Here is a 25,966-nt window from a genome sequence, read left to right on the forward strand (position 1 = left end):
ACTGATCCATACCCGATACATGGGCCCCCGCGAGTCACTGATCCATACCCGATACATGGGGCCCCGCGGGTCACTGATCCATACCCGATACATGGGCCCCCGCGGGTCACTGATCCATACCCGATACACGGGGCCCCGCGGGTCACTGATCCATACCCGATACATGGGGCCCCGCGGGGCACTGATCCATACCCGATACATGGGGCCCCGCGGGTCACTGATCCATACCCGATACATGGGGCCCCGCGGGTCACTGATCCATACCCGATACATGGGGCCCCGCGGGTCACTGATCCATACCCGATACATGGGCCCCCGCGGGTCACTGATCCATGCCCGATGCATGGGGCCCCGCGGGTCACTGATCCATGCCCGATACATGGGGCCCCGCGGGTCTCTGATCCATGCCCGATACATGGGCCCCCGCGGGTCACTGATCCATACCCGATACACGGGGCCCCGCGGGTCACTGATCCATACCCGATACATGGGGCCCCGCGGGGCACTGATCCATACCCGATACATGGGGCCCCGCGGGTCACTGATCCATACCCGATACATGGGGCCCTGTGAGCCACTGATCCATACCCGATACATGGGCCCCCGCCGGTCACTGATCCATACCCGATACATGGGGCCCCGTGAGCCACTGATCCATACCCGATACATGGGCCCCCGCGGGTCACTGATCCATACCCGATACATGGGGCCCCGCGGGTCTCTGATCCATACCCGATACATGGGCCCCCGCGGGTCTCTGATCCATACCCGATACATGGGGCCCCGCGGGTCACTGATCCATACCCCATACATGGGGCCCCGCGGGTCACTGATCCATACCCGATACATGGGCCCCCGCGGGTCACTGATCCATACCCGATACATGGGGCCCCGCGGGTCACTGATCCATACCCGATACATGGGGCCCCGCGGGTCACTGATCCATACCCGATACATGGGCCCCCGCGGGTCACTGATCCATACCCGATGCATGGGGCCCCGCGGGTCACTGATCCATACCCGATACATGGGGCCCCGCGGGTCACTGATCCATACCCGATACATGGGGCCCCGCGGGTCACTGATCCATACCCGATACATGGGCCCCCGCGGGTCACTGATCCATACCCGATACACGGGGCCCCGCGGGTCACTGATCCATACCCGATACATGGGGCCCCGCGGGGCACTGATCCATACCCGATACATGGGGCCCCGCGGGTCACTGATCCATACCCGATACATGGGGCCCCGCGGGTCACTGATCCATACCCGATACATGGGGCCCCGCGGGTCACTGATCCATACCCGATACATGGGCCCCCGCGGGTCACTGATCCATGCCCGATGCATGGGGCCCCGCGGGTCACTGATCCATGCCCGATACATGGGGCCCCGCGGGTCTCTGATCCATACCCGATACATGGGGCCCCGCGAGTCACTGATCCATACCCGATACATGGGGCCCCGCGGGTCACTGATCCATGCCCGATACATGGGGCCCCCGCGAGCCACTGATCCATACCCGATACATGGGGCCCCGCGGGTCACTGATCCATACCCGATACATGGGGCCCCCGCGGGTCTCTGATCCATACCCGATAGATGGGGCCCCGCGGGTCACTGATCCATGCCCGATACATGGGGCCCCGCGGGTTACTGATCCATGCCCGATACATGGGGCCCCATGAGTACCGCCATGGAGGGTCCCTGCACCTAATGTCGCCATACAGCGCGGGTGACTGGCCGGAGGAATTGTCTGCCACCAAAACATCTGAGGAAACAGCACTGATACAATGTTACCAGATGTAACCACAGATTAACCCCATATCCCTGCAAGACCCACCTGACCGATCTCATACATATGTCTTATCCTCCAGTCACGTCCAGAGCTGCAATCACTATTCTGCGGTTACATCCACTATTCTGCTGTTACATCATGTCTTATCCTCCAGTCACCTCCAGAGCTGCAGTCACTATTCTGCTGTTGCATCATGTCTTATCCTCCAGTCACCTCCAGAGCTGCACTCACTATTCTGCTGTTACATCGTGTCTTATCCTCCAGTCACCTCCAGAGCTGCACTCACTATTCTGCTGTTACATCATGTCTTATCCTCCAGTCACCTCGAGAGCTGCAGTCACTATTCTGCTGTTACATCAGGTCTTATCCTCCAGTCACCTCCAGAGCTGCACTCACTATTCTGCTGTTACATTGTGTCTTATCCTCCAGTCACCTCCAGAGCTGCACTCACTATTCTGCTCTTACATCATGTCTTATCCTCCAGTCACCTTCAGAGCTGCAGTCACTATTCTGCTGTTACATCGTGTCTTAGCCTCCAGAGCTGCACTCACTATTCTGCTGTTACATCGTGTCTTATCCTCCAGTCACCTCCAGAGCTGCAGTCACTATTCTGCTCTTACATCGTGTCTTATCCTCCAGTCACCCCCAGAGCTGCAGTCGCTATTCTGCTGTTACATCGTGTCTTATCCTCCAGTGACCCCCAGAGCTGCAGTCACTATTCTGCTGTTACATCATGTCTTATCCTCCAGTCACCTCCAGAGCTGCAGTCACTATTCTGCTGTTACATCATGTCTTATCCTCCAGTCACCTCCAGAGCTGCAGTCACTATTCTGCTGTTACATCATGTCTTATCCTCCAGTCACCTCCAGAGCTGCAGTCACTATTCTGCTGTTACATCATGTCTTATCCTCCAGTCACCTCCAGAGTTGCTGTTACTATTCTGCTGTTACATCATGTCTTATCCTCCAGAGCTGCACTCACTATTCTGCTGTTACATCGTGTCTTATCCTCCAGTCACCTCCAGAGCTGCAGTCACTATTCTGCTGTTACATCATGTCTTATCCTCCAGTCACCTCCAGAGCTGCAGTCACTATTCTGCTGTTACATCTTGTCTTATCCTCCAGTCACCTCCAGAGCTGCAGTCACTATTCTGCTGTTACATCATGTCTTATCCTCCAGTCACCTCCAGAGCTGCAGTCACTATTCTGCTGTTACATTAGGTCTTATCCTCCAGTCACCCCCAGAGCTGCAGTCACTATTCTGCTGTTACATCATGTCTTATCCTCCAGTCACTTCCAGAGCTGCAGTCACTATTCTGCTGTTACATCTTGTCTTATCCTCCAGTCACCTCCTGAGCTGCACTCACTATTCTGCTGTTACATCAAGTCTCATTCTCCAGTCACCTCCAGAGCTGCACTCACTATTCTGCTATTACATCGTGTCTTATCCTCCAGTCACCCCCAGAGCTGCAGTCACTAGTCTGCTGTTACATCATGTCTTATTCTCCAGTCACCCCCAGAGCTGCAGTCACTATTCTGCTGTTACATCATGTCTTATCCTCCAGTCACCTCCAGAGCTGCAGTCACTATTCTGCTGTTACATCTTGTCTTATCCTCCAGTCAATCCCAGAGCTGCAGTCACTATTCTGCTGTTACATCATGTCTTATCCTCCAGTCACCTCCTGAGCTGCACTCACTATTCTACTGTTACATCATGTCTTATCCTCCAGTCACCTCCAGAGCTGCACTCACTATTCTGCTATTACATCGTGTCTTATCCTCCAGTCACCCCCAGAGCTGCAGTCACTATTCTGCTGTTACATTATATCTTATCCTCCGGTCACCTCCAGAGCTGCAGTCACTATTCTGCTGTTACATCATGTCTTATCCTCCGGTCACCTCCAGAGCTGCAGTCACTATTCTGCTGTTACATCCGGTCTTATCCTCCAGTCACCTCCAGAGCTGCAGTCACTATTCTGCTGTTACATCATATCTCATTCTCCAGTCATCCCCAGAGCTGCACTCACTATTCTGCTGTTACATCATGTCTTATCCTCCAGTCACCTCCAGAGCTGCAGTCACTATTCTGCTGTTACATCAGGTCTCATTCTCCAGTCATCCCCAGAGCTGCAGTCACTATTCTGCTGTTACATCATGTCTTATCCTCCAGTCACCTCCAGAGCTGCAGTCACTATTCTGCTTGTTACATTGTGTCTTATCCTCCAGTCACCTCCAGAGCTGCAGTCACTATTCTGCTGTTACATCATGTCTTATCCTCCAGTCACCTCCAGAGCTGCAGTCACTATTCTGCTGTTACATCATGTCTTACCCTCCAGTCACCTCCAGAGCTGCAGTCACTATTCTGCTTGTTACATTGTGTCTTATCCTCCAGTCACCTCCAGAGCTGCAGTCACTATTCTGCTGTTACATCATGTCTCATTCTCCAGTCACCTCCAGGGCTGCACTCACTATTCTGCTGTTACATCATGTCTTATCCTCCAGTCACCTCCAGGGCTGCAGTTCCATTGTTACAGCTCATTGAACATCTGATAAATTTCATGACAACCATATTTATTGTGTGGCAGCAGAATATTGAGCGCGGCTCTGGATGTGACTATTCCCTGGCCTTGTTCTCCTTTCTTTTTGTGTCTTGCAGGGCGCAGTTGGACGCCTGCTGTGACCCGGGTCACCTCTTCTCTATGACTAAAGTGAACACCCCGGTGGGCGAGAACCTGTGGTTTGATGGGGAGTTCCTGTACTCGCTGATCATCGATAACGCCACGTACAGCCTCTTCCCGCAGGTCAGTGTGATCCCCCCGGAGACATCCGCTGCTGGGGAAGCTGGAGGGGCCGTGGGGGTCACCGCACAGGTAGTCACCCAGCTTTCCCAGGAGCTGCGGATGTGAGGACTGTGCCGGCAGCGGCTCGCGGATCATCCCCGATATCCAGAGCCGGAGAGATACAATGTGCTGCAGTCTGCTCCACCTGCGCCCGAGCCGGGACCGAGCGTGGAAATATCTACACCGATATCAAAATTATATCTATTATCTATCTATCATCTATCTATTATCTATCTATCTATCATCTATCTATCATCTATCTATCATCTATCTATCATCTATCTATCATCTATCTATTATCTATCTATCTATCTATCATCTATCTATTATCTATCATCTATCTATTATCTATCTATCATCTATCTATCATCTATCTATTATCTATCATCTATCTATCATCTATCTATCTATCATCTATCTATCATCTATCTATCATCTATCTATTATCTATCTATCATCTATCTATTATCTATCTATCATCTATCTATTATCTATCTATCTATTATCTATCATCTATCTATTATCTATCATCTATCTATTATCTATCATCTATCTATCATCTATCTATCATCTATCTATCATCTATCTATTATCTATCATCTATCTATCATCTATCTATTATCTATCATCTATCTATCTATTATCTATCATCTATCTATTATCTATCATCTATCTATTATCTATCATCTATCTATTATCTATCATCTATCTATTATCTATCATCTATATGTCTCTCCGTTCTCTTTCCCTCTCCGTTCTCTTTCCCTCTCCGTTCTCTTTCCCTCTCCGTTCTCTTTCCCTCTCCGTTCTCTTTCCCTCTCCGTTCTCTTTCCCTCTCCGTTCTCTTTCCCTCTCCGTTCTCTCTCTCTCTCTCCGTTCTCTCTCTCTCTCTCCGTTCTCTCTCTCTCTCTCCGTTCTCTCTCTCTCTCTCCGTTCTCTCTCTCTCTCTCCGTTCTCTCTCTCTCCGTTCTCTCTCTCTCCGTTCTCTCTCTCTCTCTCCGTTCTCTCTCTCCGTTCTCTCTCTCTCTCTCCGTTCTCTCTCTCTCTCTCCGTTCTCTCTCTCTCTCTCTCTCTCTCTCTCTCTCTCTCTGGGTTCTCTCTCTCTCCGTTCTCTCTATCTCTGGGTTCCTGTGTTGTCCGCCCTGACCAGCAGCACACTTCTAGATTGATGAGCAGACCTCAGTGGCGCCGCTCCTCTCTCGGTTCTCTCTCTCTCTCTCTCTCTCTCCGTTCTCTCTCCGTTCTCTCTCTCGGGGTTCTCTCTCTCTCTCCGTTCTCTCTCTCACTCTCTGGGTTCTCTCTCTCGGGGTTCTCTCTCTCTCCGTTCTCTCTATCTCTGGGTTCCTGTGTTGTCCGCCCTGACCAGCCGCACACTTCTAGATTGATGAGCGGACCTCAGTGGCGCCGCTCCTCTCTCGGTTCTCTCTCTCGGGGTTCTCTCTCTCTCTCCGTTCTCTCTATCTCTGGGTTCCTGTGTTGTCCGCCCTGACCAGCCGCACACTTCTAGATTGATGAGCAGACCTCAGTGGCGCCGCTCCTCTCTGCCAGGTTTCCCTGTTCCCCGACGCCGTCCCCTGCTGCCACATTGTGTCACTGACAAGAGCGCTCTCCTCTCTGTTGCTAGGATACTCCATTCCGACTCCCCCTGAAGCGCTGCTCCGTGGTGGGGAATGGTGGGATACTGAAGGGGAGCAGGTGCGGCAAACAGATCGATGAGGCCGATTTCGTTATCCGGTAAGTGAGATTTTAGCGTGAAAATTCCAGAAACCTCCATCAATTACTGAAGGTACTGCGCTGGTATAACCTGGGTATCTTCTGTATACATATACAGGGCCTTGAAAAAGTCTTCCCCCCCCCCCCGTGAACTTTTCCACATTTTTCACGTTACAGCCACAAACCTCCATGTATTTTATTGGGATTTTCTGTGATACAAAGTAACAAGTATCAGTGACGAGGAAAGGAAATGATACAAGGTCACTGATTATTATACAAATATATGTCTGACTATTGGGACATTGTGCATTAGTATTCAGCCCCCTTTAGTCTGAAACCCCTAAATAACATCCTGAGTGACCAGTCGCCCCCCAGAAGTCCCATAATTAGTACATTTCATCCACCTGGGTGTGATTTATCCTCAGTATAATTACTGTCTCACACAATGTGTGGGAAAGTCTTAGTGCAACACAGAGGGAAGAGGGAAAGGGGGGAGTGGAGACCTCCTAGTCTGGTCTAGTGTCACTCTGTCTCCCCTACCATCCCTATATTGGCTTTTCACCAATCGCCGCACGAGTGCCTCGCCCTGTCTTTCCCTGGCATATGGCCTAGGCTAGGGAAGGGAGGAGATGAGCATTAGTAGTTCTCCACTAAACACTATAGACAACAAGGGGAGACAAACAAGGGGATAATGCTTAGCTTTAGACGACTCCAGACAAATGCGCACACGGCCTCAAGCTCCAGAGAGGACGAAGTACTGCTCCTGCTAAAGCCTCACAAGTAGTAATGAATATCAATGGCACCTCCTTCTGGAACACAGCAGGTACATATACACCCAGGCCAGGGAGCTAATTAGTCAGAGGAAGGTAGCCACTGGGTCCTAGAGACAGCCTCTAAGAAGATGTCGGTAATGCCAAACGTAGAGATTTCCTGCAACCAACTGCATGGCTACTGTCTGACACACCCGTGACATACTGCTGTTTTGTGAAGGCCTCAGAGCTTTCTGTGAGAACATTAGGGATCAAACAGCATCATGAAAACCAAAGAGCCCACCAGACAGGTCAGGGATAAAGCTGAAAACCAAGGAGCCCACCAGACAGGTCAGGGATAAAGCTGAAAACCAAGGACCCCACAAGGCAGGTCAGGGATAAAGCTGAAAACCAAGGAGCCCACCAGACAGGTCAGGGATAAAGTTGTGGAGGAGAGGCAAGCAGGGTGAGGTTATAGAAAATAGCCCAAGCTCTGAACATCTCACTGAGCAATCCATCATCCAAAAATGGAAGGATTATGAAACAACTGCAAACCTACCAAGACATGGCCGTCCACTGAGACTAACATCCCAAAAAGGAGAGCAATAATGAGAGAAGCAGCCGAGAGGCCCACGGTCACTGGAGGAGCTGCAGAGACCCACAGCTGTGGGGGGAGAATCTGTCCACAGGACAACTATTAGGCCACGGCCCCACTATCATATTTGGTCAATATTTTTCTCAGGAGTGGGAGACAAAACCAGGAGTGGGTGATAAAAGCAGAATTGGTGACTTGTTTCTATTGTACCTTTTCTCTGATTGTTCCTCACCTGGTTTTGGCTCCCACTCCTCAGAAAAAATACTGATAGTGGGGCCGTAATCTGCCCTTTATGGAAGATTGGCAAGAAGAAGGGCATTGTGGAAGTCATAAGAAGTCCCATGTAGGGGGGCACAGCGAGCACGTGGAAGAAGGGGCTCTGGTCAGATGAGACCAAAGGGGAACATTTTGGATAAATGTAAAACACAGAAAACTAACAGTGCACATCACTCTGAAAACACCATCCCGACCGTCACACATGGTGGAGGCAGCATCCTACTGTGGGGAGGCTTTTCTTCAGCAGGGGCAGGGAAGCTGGTCTTAGGTGATGGGAAGATGGATCGAGCTAAATACAGGGCAATCCTCCAGGAGACCTGAGACCGGGGTGTAGGTTCACCTTCCAGCAGGACATCGACTCCCAACATCCTGCCAGAGCTACAATGGAGGGTTTAGATCAGAGCAGATTCCTGTGTGTGAACGGCGCAGTCACAGTCCAGACCCAAATCCCAGAGAATCTGTGACAAGCCATGAAAATCACTGATCACAGACGTCTCCATCCAATCACTGAGCGAGAGCGAGGGGGCAAAGCTGGAGAGACAGACCCCAAAAGACTGCAGCGAGAGGTGGAGAGACAGACCCCAAAAGACTGCAGAGAAAGGTGGAGAGACAGACCCCAAAAGACTGCAGAGAAAGGTGGAGAGACAGACCCCAAAAGACTGCAGAGAAAGGTGGAGAGACAGACCCCAAAAGACTGCAGAGAAAGGTGGAGAGACAGACCCCAAAAGACTGCAGAGAAAGGTTGAGAGACAGACCCCAAAAGACTGCAGCAGAGAAAGGTGGAGAGACAGACCCTAAAAGACTGCAGAGAAAGGTGGGAGAGACAGACCCCAAAAGACTGCAGAGAAAGGTGGGAGAGACAGACCCCAAAAGACTGCAGAGAAAGCTGGAGAGACAGACCCCAAAAGACTGCAGAGAAAGCTGGAGAGACAGACCCTAAAAGACTGCAGCAGAGAAAGGTGGAGAGACAGACCCTAAAAGACTGCAGCAGAGAAAGGTGGAGAGACAGACCCCAAAAGACTGCAGCAGAGAAAGGTGGAGAGACAGACCCCAAAAGAGTGCAGCAGAGAAAGGTGGAGAGACAGACCCCAAAAGAGTGCAGCAGTGAAAGCTGGAGAGACGGACCCCAAAAGACTGCAGCAGTGAAAGCTGGAGAGACGGACCCCAAAAGACTGCAGCAGAGAAAGCTGGAGAGACAGACCCCAAAAGACTGCAGCAGAGAAAGCTGGAGAGACAGACCCCAAAAGACTGCAGCAGAGAAAGCTGGAGAGACAGACCCCAAAAGACTGCAGCAGAGAAAGGTGGAGAGACAGACCCCAAAAGACTGCAGCGAGAGGTGGGAGAGACGGACCCCAAAATACTCCTGCAGAGAAAGGTGGGAGATACAGACCCCAAAAGACTGCAGCAGAGAAAGCTGGAGAGACAGACCCCAAAAGACTGCAGCAGAGACTACAGGGAGAGACAGAGCTCAAAAGACTGCAGAGAAAGCTGGAGAGACAGAGCCCAAAAGACTGCAGAGAAAGGTGGAGAGACAGACCCCAAAAGACTGCAGCAGAGAAGTGGGAGAGACAGACCCCAAAAGACTGCAGCAGAGAAAGCTGGAGAGACAGAGCCCAAAAGACTGCAGCAGAGAAAGGTGAACAGACAGACCCCAAAAGACTGCAGCAGAGGGGGCTGAATACTTTTGCACAGTGGTCAGATCTACACTGCTCAAAAACATAAAGGGAACACTTAAACAACAGAATATAACTCCAAGTAAATGAAACTTCTGTGAAATCAAACTGTCCACTTAGGAAGCAACACTGATTGACAATCAATCTCACCTGCTGCTGTGCAAATGGAATAGACAATAGATGGAAATTATTGGCAATTATCAAGACCCCCTCAATAAAGGAGAGGTTCTGCAGGTGGGGACCACAGACCACATCTCAGTATCAATGCTGATGTTTTGGTCACTTTTGAATGTTGGTTGCGCTTTCACACTCGTGGTAGCATGAGACGGACTCTACAACCCACAGAAGTTGCTCAGGTAGTGCAGCTCATCCAGGATGGCACATCAATGCGAGCTGTGGCAAGAAGGTTTGCTGTGTCTGTCAGCGTAGTGTCCAGAGGACACCAGGAGACAGGCCAGTACACCAGGAGACATGGAGGGGGCCGTAGGAGGGCAACAACCCAGCAGCAGGACCGCTACCTCCGCCTATGTGCAAGGAGGAACAGGAGGAGCACTGCCAGAGCCCTGCAAAATGACCTCCAGCCGGCCACAAATGTGCATGTGTCTGCACAAACGGTTAGAAACCGACTCCATGAGGGTGGTATGAGGGCCCGACGTCCACAGATGGGGGTTGTGCTCACAGCCCAACACCGTGCAGGACGCTTGGCATTTGTCACAGAACACCAGGATTGGCAAAGTCACCACTGGTGCCCTGTGCTCTTCACAGATGAAAGCAGGTTCACACTGAGCACATGTGACAGAGTCTGGAGACGCCGTGGAGAGCGATCTGCTGCCTGCAACATCCTTCAGCATGACCGGTTTGCCAGGGGGTCAGTAATAGTGTGGGGTGGGATTTCTTTGGAGGGCCGCACAGCCCTCCATGTGCTCACCAGAGGTAGCCTGACTGCCATTAGGTACCGGGATGAGATCCTCAGACCCCTTGTGAGACCATATGCTGGTGCGGTTGGCCCTGGGTTCCTCCTAATGCAGGACAATGCCAGACCTCATGTGGCTGGAGTGTGTCAGCAGTTCCTGCAAGATGAAGGCATTGAAGCTATGGACTGGCCGCCCGTTCCCCAGACCTGAATCTGATTGAGCACATCTGGGACATCATGTCTCGCTCCATCCACCAACGTCACGTTGTATCACAGACTGTCCAGGAGTTGGCGGATGCTTTAGTCCAGGTCTGGGAGGAGATCCCACAGGAGACCATCCACAACCTCATCAGGAGCATGCCCAGGCGTTGTAGGGAGGTCATACAGGCACGTGGAGGCCACACACAATACTCAGCCTCATCAGGAGCATGCCCAGGCGTTGTAGGGAGGTCATACAGGCACGTGGAGGCCACACACAATACTCAGCCTCATCAGGAGCATGCCCAGGCGTTGTAGGGAGGTCATACAGGCACGTGGAGGCCATACACCATACTCAGCCTCATCAGGAGCATGCCCGGGCGTTGTAGGGAGGTCATACAGGCACATGGAGGCCACACACAATACTCAGCCTCATCAGGAGCATGCCCAGGCGTTGTAGGGAGGTCATACAGGCACGTGGAGGCCACACACCATACTCAGCCTCATCAGGAGCATGCCCAGGCGTTGTAGGGAGGTCATACAGACACGTGGAGGCCATACACCATACTCAGCCTCATCAGGAGCATGCCCAGGCATTGTAGGGAGGTCATACAGGCACGTGGAGGCCACACACCATACTCAGCCTCATCAGGAGCATGCCCAGGCGTTGTAGGGAGGTCATACAGACACGTGGAGGCCATACACCATACTCAGCTTCATCAGGAGCATGCCCAGGCATTGTAGGGAGGTCATACAGGCACGTGGAGGCCACACACCATACTCAGCCTCATCAGGAGCATGCCCAGGCGTTGTAGGGAGGTCATACAGGCACGGGGAGGCCAGACACAATACTCAGCCTCATCAGGAGCATGCCCAGGCGTTGTAGGGAGGTCACACAAGCACGTGGAGGCCACACACAATACTCAGCCTCATCAGGAGCATGCCCAGGCGTTGTAGGGAGGTCATACAGGCACGTGGAGGCCACACACAATACTCGGCCTCATCAGGAGCATGACCAGGCGTTGTAGGGAGGTCATACAGGCACGTGGAGGCCACACACAATAGTCTGCCTCATCAGGAGCATGCCCAGCCGTTGTAGGGAGGTCATACAGGCACGTGGAGGCCACACACAATACTCAGCCTCATCAGGAGCATGTCCAGCCGTTGTAGGGAGGTCATACAGGCGCGTGGAGGCCACACACAATACTCAGCCTCATCAGGAGCATGCCCAGGCGTTGTAGGGAGGTCATACAGGCGCGTGGAGGCCACACACAATGCTCAGCCTCATCAGGAGCATGCCCAGGCGTTGTAGGGAGGTCATACAGGCGCGTGGAGGCCACACACAATACTCAGCCTCATCAGGAGCATGCCCAGGCATTGTAGGGAGGTCATACAGGCACGTGGAGGCCACACACAATACTCAGCCTCATCAGGAGCATGCCCAGGCGTTGTAGGGAGGTCATACAGGCACGTGGAGGCCACACACAATACTGAGACTCATCAGGAGCATGCCCAGGCGTTGTAGGGAGGTCATACAGGCGCGTGGAGGCCGCACACAATACTCAGCCTCATCAGGAGCATGCCCAGGCGTTGTAGGGAGGTCATACAGGCACGTGGAGGCCGCACACAATACTCAGCCTCATCAGGAGCATGCCCAGGCGTTGTAGGGAGGTCATACAGGCACGTGGAGGCCACACACAATACTCAGCCTCATCAGGAGCATGCCCAGGCGTTGTAGGGAGGTCATACAGGCACGTGGAGGCCGCACACAATACTCAGCCTCATCAGGAGCATGCCCAGGCGCTGTAGGGAGGTCATACAGGCACGTGGAGGCCACACACAATACTCAGCCTCATCAGGAGCATGCCCAGGCGTTGTAGGGAGGTCATACAGGCACGTGGAGGCCACACACAATACTCAGCCTCATCAGGAGCAAGCCCAGGCGTTGTAGGGAGGTCATACAGGCACGTGGAGGCCACACACAATACTCAGCTTCATCAGGAGCATGCCCAGGCGTTGTAGGGAGGTCATACAGGCACGTGGAGGCCACACACAATACTCAGCCTCATCAGGAGCAAGCCCAGGCATTGTAGGGAGGTCATACAGGCACGTGGAGGCCACACACAATACTCAGCCTCATCAGGAGCATGCCCAGTCGTTGTAGGGAGGTCATACAGGCACGTGGAGGCCACACACAATACTCAGCTTCATCAGGAGCATGCCCAGGCGTTGTAGGGAGGTCATACAGGCACGTGGAGGCCACACACAATACTCAACCTCATCAGGAGCATGCCCAGGCGTTGTAGGGAGGTCATACAGGCACGTGGAGGCCACACACAATACTCAGCCTCATCAGGAGCATGCCCAGGCGTTGTAGGGAGGTCATACAGGCACGTGGAGGCCACACACAATACTCAGCCTCATCAGGAGCATGCCCAGGCGTTGTAGGGAGGTCATACAGACACGTGGAGGCCATACACCATACTCAGCCTCATCGGGAGCATGCCCGGGCGTTGTAGGGAGGTCATACAGGCACGTGGAGGCCACACGCAATACTCAGCCTCATCATGAGCATGCCCAGGCGTTGTAGGGAGGTCATACAGGCACGTGGAGGCCACACGCAATACTCAGCCTCATCAGGAGCATGCCCAGGCGTTGTAGGGAGGTCATACAGACACGTGGAGGCCATACACCATACTCAGCCTCATCAGGAGCATGCCCAGGCGTTGTAGGGAGGTCATACAGGCACGTGGAGGCCACACACAATACTCAGCCTCATCAGGAGCATGCCCAGGCGTTGTAGGGAGGTCATACAGGCACGTGGAGGCCACACACAATACTCAGCCTCATCAGGAGCATGCCCAGGCATTGTAGGGAGGTCATACAGGCACGTGGAGGCCACACACAATACTCGGCCTCATCAGGAGCATGCCCAGGCGTTGTAGGGAGGTCATACAGGCACGTGGAGGCCACACACAATACTCGGCCTCATCAGGAGCATGTCCAGGCATTGTAGGGAGGTCATACAGGCACGTGGAGGCCACACACAATACTCAGCCTCATCAGGAGCATGCCCAGGCGTTGTAGGGAGGTCATACAGGCACGTGGAGGCCACACACAATACTCAGCTTCATCAGGAGCATGCCCAGGCGTTGTAGGGAGGTCATACAGGCACGTGGAGGCCACACACAATCCTCAGCCTCATCAGGAGCATGCCCAGGCGTTGTAGGGAGGTCATACAGGCACGTGGAGGCCACACACAATCCTCAGCCTCATCAGGAGCATGCCCAGGCGTTGTAGGGAGGTCATACAGGCACGTGGAGGTCACACACAATCCTCAGCCTCATCAGGAGCATGCCCAGGCGTTGTAGGGAGGTCATACAGGCACGTGGAGGCCACACACAATACTCAGCCTCATCAGGAGCATGCCCAGGCGTTGTAGGGAGGTCATACAGGCACGTGGAGGCCACACACAATTCTCAGCCTCATCAGGAGCATGCCCAGACGTTGTAGGGAGGTCATACAGGCACGTGGAGGCCACACACAATACTCAGCCTCATCAGGAGCATGCCCAGGCGTTGTAGGGAGGTCATACAGGCACGTGGAGGCCATACACCATACTCAGCCTCATCAGGAGCATGCCCGGGCGTTGTAGGGAGGTCATACAGGCACGTGGAGGCCACACACAATACTCAGCCTCATCAGGAGCATGCCCAGGCGTTGTAGGGAGGTCATACAGGCACGTGGAGGCCACACACCATACTCAGCCTCATCAGGAGCATGCCCAGGCGTTGTAGGGAGGTCATACAGACACGTGGAGGCCATACACCATACTCAGCCTCATCAGGAGCATGCCCAGGCATTGTAGGGAGGTCATACAGGCACGTGGAGGCCACACACCATACTCAGCCTCATCAGGAGCATGCCCAGGCGTTGTAGGGAGGTCATACAGACACGTGGAGGCCATACACCATACTCAGCCTCATCAGGAGCATGCCCGGGCGTTGTAGGGAGGTCATACAGGCACGGGGAGGCCAGACACAATACTCAGCCTCATCAGGAGCATGCCCAGGCGTTGTAGGGAGGTCATACAGGCACGTGGAGGCCACACACAATACTCGGCCTCATCAGGAGCATGTCCAGCCGTTGTAGGGAGGTCATACAGGCATGTGGAGGCCACACACAATACTCAGCCTCATCAGGAGCATGTCCAGCCGTTGTAGGGAGGTCATACAGGCGCGTGGAGGCCACACACAATACTCAGCCTCATCAGGAGCATGCCCAGGCGTTGTAGGGAGGTCATACAGGCGCGTGGAGGCCACACACAATACTCAGCCTCATCAGGAGCATGCCCAGGCATTGTAGGGAGGTCATACAGGCACGTGGAGGCCACACACAATAGTCTGCCTCATCAGGAGCATGCCCGGGCGTTGTAGGGAGGTCATACAGGCACGTGGAGGCCACACACAATACTCAGCCTCATCAGGAGCATGTCCAGCCGTTGTAGGGAGGTCATACAGGCATGTGGAGGCCACACACAATACTCAGCCTCATCAGGAGCATGTCCAGCCGTTGTAGGGAGGTCATACAGGCGCGTGGAGGCCACACACAATACTCAGCCTCATCAGGAGCATGCCCAGGCGTTGTAGGGAGCTCATACAGGCGCGTGGAGGCCACACACAATGCTCAGCCTCATCAGGAGCATGCCCAGGCGTTGTAGGGAGGTCATACAGGCGCGTGGAGGCCACACACAATACTCAGCCTCATCAGGAGCATGCCCAGGCGTTGTAGGGAGGTCATACAGGCACGTGGAGGCCACACACAATACTCAGCCTCATCAGGAGCATGCCCAGGCGTTGTAGGGAGGTCATACAGGCACGTGGAGGCCACACACAATACTGAGACTCATCAGGAGCATGCCCAGGCGTTGTAGGGAGGTCATACAGGCGCGTGGAGGCCGCACACAATACTCAGCCTCATCAGGAGCATGCCCAGGCGTTGTATGGAGGTCATACAGGCACGTGGAGGCCGCACACAATACTCAGCCTCATCAGGAGCATGCCCAGGCGTTGTAGGGAGGTCATACAGGCACGTGGAGGCCACACACAATACTCAGCCTCATCAGGAGCATGCCCAGGCGTTGTAGGGAGGTCATACAGGCACGTGGAGGCCGCACACAATACTCAGCCTCATCAGGAGCATGCCCAGGCGCTGTAGGGAGGTCATACAGGCACGTGGAGGCCACACACAATACTCAGCCTCATCAGGAGCATGACCAGGCGTTGTAGGGAGGTCATACAGGCACGTGGAGGCCACACACAATACTCAGCTTCATCAGGAGCATGCCCAGGCGTTGTAGGGAGGTCATACAGGCACGTGGAGGCCACACACAATACTCAGCTTCATCAGGAGCATGCCCAGGCGTTGTAGGGAGGTCATACAGGCACGTGGAGGCCACACACAATACTCAGCCTCATCAGGAGCATGCCCAGGCGTTGTAGGGAGGTCATACAGGCACGTGGAGGCCACACACAATACTCAGCTTCATCAGGAGCATGCCCAGGCGTTGTAGGGAGGTCATACAGGCACGTGGAGGCCACACACAATACTCAGCTTCATCAGGAGCATGCCCAGGCGTTGTAGGGAGGTCATACAGACACGTGGAGGCCATACACCATACTCAGCCTCATCAGGAGCATGCCCGGGCGTTGTAGGGAGGTCATACAGGCACGTGGAGGCCACACACAATACTCAGCCTCATCAGGAGCATGCCCAGGCGTTGTAGGGAGGTCATACAGGCACGTGGAGGCCACACACAATACTCGGACTCATCAGGAGCATGCCCAGGCGTTGTAGGGAGGTCATACAGGCACGTGGAGGCCACACACAATACTCGGCCTCATCATGAGCATGCCCAGGCGTTGTAGGGAGGTCATACAGGCACGTGGAGGCCACACACAATACTCGGCCTCATCAGGAGCATGTCCAGGCATTGTAGGGAGGTCATACAGGCACGTGGAGGCCACACACAATACTCAGCCTCATCAGGAGCATGCCCAGGCGTTGTAGGGAGGTCATACAGGCACGTGGAGGCCACACACAATACTCAGCTTCATCAGGAGCATGCCCAGGCGTTGTAGGGAGGTCATACAGGCACGTGGAGGCCACACACAATCCCAATCCTCAGCCTCATCAGGAGCATGCCCAGGCGTTGTAGGGAGGTCATACAGGCACGTGGAGGCCACACACAATCCTCAGCCTCATCAGGAGCATGCCCAGGCGTTGTAGGGAGGTCATACAGGCACGTGGAGGTCACACACAATCCTCAGCCTCATCAGGAGCATGCCCAGGCGTTGTAGGGAGGTCATACAGGCACGTGGAGGCCACACACAATACTCAGCCTCATCAGGAGCATGCCCAGGCGTTGTAGGGAGGTCATACAGGCACGTGGAGGCCACACACAATTCTCAGCCTCATCAGGAGCATGCCCAGACGTTGTAGGGAGGTCATACAGGCAAGTGGAGGCCACACACAATACTCAGCCTCATCAGGAGCATGCCCAGGCGTTGTAGGGAGGTCATACAGACACGTGGAGGCCATACACCATACTCAGCCTCATCAGGAGCATGCTCTGGCGTTGTAGGGAGGTCATACAGGCACGTGGAGGCCACACACAATACTCAGCCTCATCAGGAGCATGCCCAGGCGTTGTAGGGAGGTCATACAGGCACGTGGAGGCCACACACAATACTCAGCCTCATCAGGAGCATGCCCAGGCGTTGTAGGGAGGTCATACAGACACGTGGAGGCCATACACCATACTCAGCCTCATCAGGAGCATGCCCGGGCGTTGTAGGGAGGTCATACAGGCACTTGGAGGCCACACGCAATATTCAGCCTCATCAGGAGCATGCCCAGGCGTTGTAGGGAGGTCATACAGGCACGTGGAGGCCACACACCATACTCAGCCTCATCAGGAGCATGCCCAGGCGTTGTAGGGAGGTCATACAGACACGTGGAGGCCATACACCATACTCAGCCTCATCAGGAGCATGCCCAGGCGTTGTAGGGAGGTCATACAGGCACGTGGAGGCCACACACAATACTCAGCCTCATCAGGAGCATGCCCAGGCGTTGTAGGGAGGTCATACAGGCACGTGGAGGCCACACACAATACTCGGCCTCATCAGGAGCATGCCCAGGCGTTGTAGGGAGGTCATACAGGCACGTGGAGGCCACACACAATACTCGGCCTCATCAGGAGCATGCCCAGGCGTTGTAGGGAGGTCATACAGGCACGTGGAGGCCACACACAATACTCAGCCTCATCAGGAGCATGTCCAGCCGTTGTAGGGAGGTCATACAGGCACGTGGAGGCCACACACAATACTCAGCCTCATCAGGAGCATGTCCAGCCGTTGTAGGGAGGTCATACAGGCGCGTGGAGGCCACACACAATACTCAGCCTCATCAGGAGCATGCCCAGGCGTTGTAGGGAGGTCATACAGGCGCGTGGAGGCCACACACAATGCTCAGCCTCATCAGGAGCATGCCCAGGCGTTGTAGGGAGGTCATACAGGCACGTGGAGGCCACACACAATACTCAGCCTCATCAGGAGCATGCCCAGGCGTTGTAGGGAGGTCATACAGGCACGTGGAGGCCACACACAATACTCAACCTCATCAGGAGCATGCCCAGGCGTTGTAGGGAGGTCATACAGGCACGTGGAGGCCACACACAATACTGAGACTCATCAGGAGCATGCCCAGGCGTTGTAGGGAGGTCATACAGGCACGTGGAGGCCACACACAATACTCAGCCTCATCAGGAGCATGTCCAGGCGTTGTAGGGAGGTCATACAGGCGCGTGGAGGCCACACACAATACTCAACCTCATCAGGAGCATGCCCAGGAATTGTAGGGAGGTCATACAGGCACGTGGAGGCCACACACAATACTCAGCCTCATCAGGAGCACGCCCAGGCGTTGTAGGGAGGTCATACAGGCACGTGGAGGCCACACACAATACTCAGCCTCATCAGGAGCATGCCCAGGCATTGTAGGGAGGTCATACAGGCACGTGGAGGCCACACACAATACTCAGCCTCATCAGGAGCATGCCCAGGCGTTGTAGGGAGGTCATACAGGCACGTGGAGGCCACACACAATACTCAGCCTCATCAGGAGCATGCCCAGGCGTTGTAGGGAGGTCACACAAGCACGTGGAGGCCACACACAATACTCAGCCTCATCAGGAGCATGCTCTGGCGTTGTAGGGAGGTCATACAGGCACGTGGAGGCCACACACAATACTCAGCCTCATCAGGAGCATGCCCAGGCGCTGTAGGGAGGTCATACAGGCACGTGGAGGCCACACACAATACTCAGCCTCATCAGGAGCATGCCCAGGCATTGTAGGGAGGTCATACAGGCACGTGGAGGCCACACAGAATACTCAGCCTCATCAGGAGCATGCCCAGGCGTTGTAGGGAGGTCATACAGGCACGTGGAGGCCACACACAATACTCAGCCTCATCAGGAGCATGCTCTGGCGTTGTAGGGAGGTCATACAGGCACGTGGAGGCCACACACAATACTCAGCCTCATCAGGAGCATGTCCAGGCGTTGTAGGGAGGTCATACAGGCGCGTGGAGGCCACACACAATACTCAACCTCATCAGGAGCATGCCCAGGCGTTGTAGGGAGGTCATACAGGCACGTGGAGGCCACACACAATACTCAGCCTCATCAGGAGCATGCCCAGGCATTGTAGGGAGGTCATACAGGCACGTGGAGGCCACACACAATACTCAGCCTCATCAGGAGCATGCCCAGGCGTTGTAGGGAGGTCATACAGGCACGTGGAGGCCACACACAATACTCAGCCTCATCAGGAGCATGCCCAGGCGTTGTAGGGAGGTCATACAGGCACGTGGAGGCCACACACAAAACTCAGCCTCATCAGGAGCATGCCCAGGCATTATAGGGAGGTCATACAGCCACGTGGAGGCCACACAGAATACTCAGCCTCATCAGGAGCATGCTCTGGCGTTGTAGGGAGGTCATACAGGCACGTGGAGGCCACACACAATACTCAGCCTCATCAGGAGCATGCCCAGGCGTTGTAGGGAGGTCATACAGGCACGTGGAGGACACACACAACACTCAGCCTCATCAGGAGCATGCCCAGGCGTTGTAGGGAGGTCATACAGGCGCGTGGAGGCCACACACAATACTCAGCCTCATCAGGAGCATGCCCAGGCGTTGTAGGGAGGTCATACAGGCACGTGGAGGCCACACACAATACTCAGCCTCATCAGGAGCATGCCCAGGCGTTGTAGGGAGGTCATACAGGCGCGTGGAGGCCACACAGGATACTGAGACTCATCAGGAGCATGCCCAGGCATTGTATGGACGTCATACAGGCACGTGGAGGCCACACACAATACTCAGCCTCATCAGGAGCATGCTCTGGCGTTGTAGGGAGGTCATACAGGCACGTGGAGGCCACACACAATACTCAGCCTCATCAGGAGCATGCCCAGGCATTGTAGGGAGGTCATACAGGCACGTGGAGGCCACACACAATACTCAGCCTCATCAGGAGCATGCCCAGGCGTTGTAGGGAGGTCATACAGGCACGTGGAGGCCACACACCATACTCAGCCTCATCAGGAGCATGCCCAGGCGTTGTAGGGAGGTCATACAGACACGTGGAGGCCATACACCATACTCAGCCTCATCAGGAGCATGCCCGGGCATTGTAGGGAGGTCATACAGGCACGTGGAGGCCAGACACAATACTCAGCCTCATCAGGAGCATGCCCAGGCGTTGTAGGGAGGTCATACAGGCACGTAGAGGCCACACACAATACTTGGCCTCATCAGGAGCATGCCCAGGCGTTGTAGGGAGGTCATACAGGCACGTGGAGGCCACACACAATACTCTGCCTCATCAGGAGCATGCCCAGGCGTTATAGGGAGGTCATACAGGCACGTGGAGGCCACACACAATACTCGGCCTCATCAGGAGCATGCCCAGGCGTTGTAGGGAGGTCATACAGGCACGTGGAGGCCACACACAATACTCAGCCTCATCAGGAGCATGCCCAGGCGTTGTAGGGAGGTCATACAGGCGCGTGGAGGCCACACACAATACTCAGCCTCATCAGGAGCATGCCCAGGCGTTGTAGGGAGGTCATACAGGCGCGTGGAGGCCACACACAATGCTCAGCCTCATCAGGAGCATGCCCAGGCGTTGTAGGGAGGTCATACAGGCACGTGGAGGCCACACACAATACTCAGCCTCATCAGGAGCATGCCCAGGCGTTGTAGGGAGGTCATACAGGCACATGGAGGCCACACACAATACTCAGCCTTATCAGGAGCATGCCCAGGCGTTGTAGGGAGGTCATACAGGCACGTGGAGGCCACACACAATACTCAGCCTCATCAGGAGCATGCCCAGGCGTTGTAGGGAGGTCATACAGGCACGTGGAGGCCACACACAATACTCAGCCTCATCAGGAGCATGCCCAGGCGTTGTAGGGAGGTCATACAGGCACGTGGAGGCCACACACAATACTCAGCCTCATCAGGAGCATGCCCAGGCGTTGTAGGGAGGTCAAACAGGCACGTGGAGGCCACACACAATACTCAGCCTCATCAGGAGCATGCCCAGGCGTTGTAGGGAGGTCATACAGGCACGTGGAGGCCACACACAATACTCAGCCTCATCAGGAGCATGCCCAGGCGTTGTAGGGAGGTCATACAGGCACGTGGAGGCCACACACAATACTCAGCCTCATCAGGAGCATGCCCAGGCGTTGTAGGGAGGTCATACCGGCATGTGGAGGCCACAGACAATACTCAGCCTCATCAGGAGCATGCCCAGGCATTGTAGGGAGGTCATACAGGCACGTGGAGGCCACACACAATACTCAGCCTCATCAGGAGCATGCCCAGGCGTTGTAGGGAGGTCATACAGGCGCGTGGAGGCCACACACAATACTGAGCCTCATCAGGAGCATGCCCAGGCGTTGTAGGGAGGTCATACAGGCACGTGGAGGCCACACACAATACTCAGCCTCATCAGGAGCATGCCCAGGCGTTGTAGGGAGGTCATACAGGCGCGTGGAGGCCACACACAATACTGAGCCTCATCAGGAGCATGCCCAGGCGTTGTATGGAGGTCATACAGGCACGTGGAGGCCACGCACAATACTCAGCCTCATCAGGAGCATGCCCAGGCATTGTAGGGAGGTTATACAGGCACGTGGAGGCCACACACAATACTCAGCCTCATCAGGAGCATGCCCAGGCGTTGTAGGGAGGTCATACAGGCGCGTGGAGGCCACACACAATACTCAGCCTCATCAGGAGCATGCCCAGGCGTTGTAGGGAGGTCATACAGGCACGTGGAGGCCACACACAATACTCAGCCTCATCAGGAGCATGCCCAGGCGTTGTAGGGAGGTCATACAGGCACGTGGAGGCCATACACCATACTCAGCCTCATCAGGAGCATGCCCGGGCGTTGTAGGGAGGTCATACAGGCACATGGAGGCCACACACAATACTCAGCCTCATCAGGAGCATGCCCAGGCGTTGTAGGGAGGTCATACAGGCACGTGGAGGCCACACACCATACTCAGCCTCATCAGGAGCATGCCCAGGCGTTGTAGGGAGGTCATACAGACACGTGGAGGCCATACACCATACTCAGCCTCATCAGGAGCATGCCCAGGCATTGTAGGGAGGTCATACAGGCACGTGGAGGCCACACACCATACTCAGCCTCATCAGGAGCATGCCCAGGCGTTGTAGGGAGGTCATACAGACACGTGGAGGCCATACACCATACTCAGCCTCATCAGGAGCATGCCCAGGCGTTGTAGGGAGGTCATACAGGCACGTGGAGGCCACACACAATACTCAGCCTCATCAGGAGCATGCCCAGGCGTTGTAGGGAGGTCATACAGGCACCTGGAGGCCACGCACAATACTCAGCCTCATCAGGAGCATGCCCAGGCATTGTAGGGAGGTCATACAGGCTCGTGGAGGCCACACACAATACTCAGCCTCATCAGGAGCATGTCCAGGCGTTGTAGGGAGGTCATACAGGCTCGTGGAGGCCACACACAATACTCAGCCTCATCAGGAGCATGTCCAGGCGTTGTAGGGAGGTCATACAGGCACGTGGAGGCCACACACAATACTCAGCCTCATCAGGAGCATGCCCAGGCGTTGTAGGGGGGTCATACAGGCACGTGGAGGCCACACACAATACTCAGCCTCATCAGGAGCATGCCCAGGCATTGTAGGGAGGTCATACAGGCACGTGGAGGTCACACACTATACTCAGCCTCATCAGGAGCATGCCCAGGCATTGTAGGGAGGTCATACAGGCACGTGGAGGCCAGACACAATACTCAGCCTCATCAGGAGCATGCCCAGGCGTTGTAGGGAGGTCATACTGGCACGTGGAGGCCACACACAATACTCAGCCTCATCAGGAGCATGCCCAGGCATTGTAGGGAGGTCACACAAGCACGTGGAGGCCACACACAATACTCAGCCTCATCAGGAGCATGCCCAGGCGTTGTAGGGAGGTCATACAGGCACGTGGAGGCCAGACACAATACTCAGCCTCATCAGGAGCATGCCCAGGCATTGTAGGGAGGTCATACAGGCACGTGGAGGCCACACACAATACTCAGCCTCATCAGGAGCATGACCAGGCGTTGTAGGGAGGTCATACAGGCACGTGGAGGCCACACACAATACTCAGCCTCATCAGGAGCATGCCCAGGTGTTGTAGGGAGGTCATACAGGCACGTGGAGGCCACACACAATACTCAGCCTCATCAGGAGCATGACCAGGCGTTGTAGGGAGGTCATACAGGCACGTGGAGGCCACACACAATACTCAGCCTCATCAGGAGCATGCTCTGGCGTTGTAGGGGGGTCATACAGGCACGTGGAGGCCACACACAATACTCAGCCTCATCAGGAGCATGCTCAGGCGTTGTAGGGAAGTCATACAGACACGTGGAGGCCACACACAATACTCAGCCTCATCAGGAGCATGCCCAGGCGTTGTAGGGAGGTCATACCGGCATGTGGAGGCCACAGACAATACTCAGCCTCATCAGGAGCATGCCCAGGCGTTGTAGGGAGGTCATACAGGCACGTGGAGGCCAGACACAATACTCAGCCTCATCAGGAGCACGCCCAGGCGTTGTAGGGAGGTCATACAGGCACGTGGAGGCCACACACAATACTCAGCCTCATCAGGAGCATGCCCAGGCGTTGTAGGGAGGTCATACAGGCACGTGGAGGCCACACACAATACTCAGCCTCATCAGGAGCATGCCCAGGCGTTGTAGGGAGGTCATACCGGCATGTGGAGGCCACAGACAATACTCAGCCTCATCAGGAGCATGCCCAGGCGTTGTATGGAGGTCATACAGGCACGTGGAGGCCACGCACAATACTCAGCCTCATCAGGAGCATGCCCAGGCATTGTAGGGAGGTCATACAGGCGCGTGGAGGCCACGCACAATACTCAGCCTCATCAGGAGCATGCCCAGGCGTTGTAGGGAGGTCATACAGGCACGTGGAGGCCACACACAATACTCAGCCTCATCAGGAGCATGCCCAGGCGTTGTAGGGAGGTCATACAGGCACGTGGAGGCCACACACAATACTCAGCCTCATCAGGAGCATGCCCAGGCGTTGTAGGGAGGTCATACAGGCGCGTGGAGGCCACACACAATACTCAGCCTCATCAGGAGCATGCCCAGGCGTTGTAGGGAGGTCATACAGGCACGTGGAGGCCACACACAATACTCAGCCTCATCAGGAGCATGCCCAGGCGTTGTAGGGGGGTCATACAGGCACGTGGAGGCCACACACAATACTCAGCCTCATCAGGAGCATGCCCAGGCATTGTAGGGAGGTCATACAGGCACGTGGAGGTCACACACTATACTCAGCCTCATCAGGAGCATGCCCAGGCATTGTAGGGAGGTCATACAGGCACGTGGAGGCCAGACACAATACTCAGCCTCATCAGGAGCATGCCCAGGCGTTGTAGGGAGGTCATACTGGCACGTGGAGGCCACACACAATACTCAGCCTCATCAGGAGCATGCCCAGGCGTTGTAGGGAGGTCACACAAGCACGTGGAGGCCACACACAATACTCAGCCTCATCAGGAGCATGCCCAGGCGTTGTAGGGAGGTCATACAGGCACGTGGAGGCCAGACACAATACTCAGCCTCATCAGGAGCATGCCCAGGCGTTGTAGGGAGGTCATACAGGCACGTGGAGGCCACACACAATACTCAACCTCATCAGGAGCATGCCCAGGCGTTGTAGGGAGGTCATACAGGCACGTGGAGGCCACACACAATACTCAGCCTCATCAGGAGCATGCCCAGGCGTTGTAGGGAGGTCATACAGGCACGTGGAGGCCACACACAATACTCAGCCTCATCAGGAGCATGCCCAGGCGTTGTAGGGAGGTCATACAGACACGTGGAGGCCACACACAATACTCAGCCTCATCAGGAGCATGCCCAGGCATTGTAGGGAGGTCATACAGGCACGTGGAGGCCACACACAATACTCAGCCTCATCAGGAGCATGCCCGGGCGTTGTAGGGAGGTCATACAGACACGTGGAGGCCACACACAATACTCAGCCTCATCAGGAGCATGCCCAGGCGTTGTAGGGAGGTCATACAGGCACGTGGAGGCCACACACAATACTCAGCCTCATCAGGAGCATGCCCAGGCGTTGTAGGGAGGTCATACAGGCACGTGGAGGCCACACACAATACTCAACCTCATCAGGAGCATGCCCAGGTGTTGTAGGGAGGTCATACAGACACGTGGAGGCCACACACAATACTCAGCCTCATCAGGAGCATGCCCAGGCATTGTAGGGAGGTCATACAGGCACGTGGAGGCCACACACAATACTCAGCCTCATCAGGAGCATGCCCGGGCGTTGTAGGGAGGTCATACAGACACGTGGAGGCCACACACAATACTCAGCCTCATCAGGAGCATGCCCAGGCATTGTAGGGAGGTCATACAGGCACGTGGAGGCCACACACAATACTCAGCCTCATCAGGAGCATGACCAGGCGTTGTAGGGAGGTCATACAGGCACGTGGAGGCCACACACAATACTCAGCCTCA

The 25,966-nt window shown here is 54.9% G+C and overlaps 1 protein-coding gene across 1 annotated transcript in view; it reads left to right on the top strand.

Annotated features, from left to right (window-relative positions):
* The window catches only part of ST8SIA1 (ST8 alpha-N-acetyl-neuraminide alpha-2,8-sialyltransferase 1), a 105,856-nt gene that overhangs the window by 13,980 nt on the left and 65,910 nt on the right, over positions 1-25,966 (top strand). The window contains exons 2-3 of the mRNA XM_073650541.1: positions 4,457-4,601; positions 6,265-6,374. Of these exons, the coding sequence (XP_073506642.1) occupies positions 4,457-4,601; positions 6,265-6,374 (255 nt within the window). The remainder of the gene's footprint in view (positions 1-4,456; positions 4,602-6,264; positions 6,375-25,966) is intronic.

This window comes from Phyllobates terribilis, unplaced genomic scaffold (assembly GCF_046119375.1).
Source record: "Phyllobates terribilis strain yellow unplaced genomic scaffold, ASM4611937v1 Scaffold_10__3_contigs__length_209671492, whole genome shotgun sequence".
Lineage (NCBI taxonomy): Eukaryota > Metazoa > Chordata > Amphibia > Anura > Dendrobatidae > Phyllobates > Phyllobates terribilis.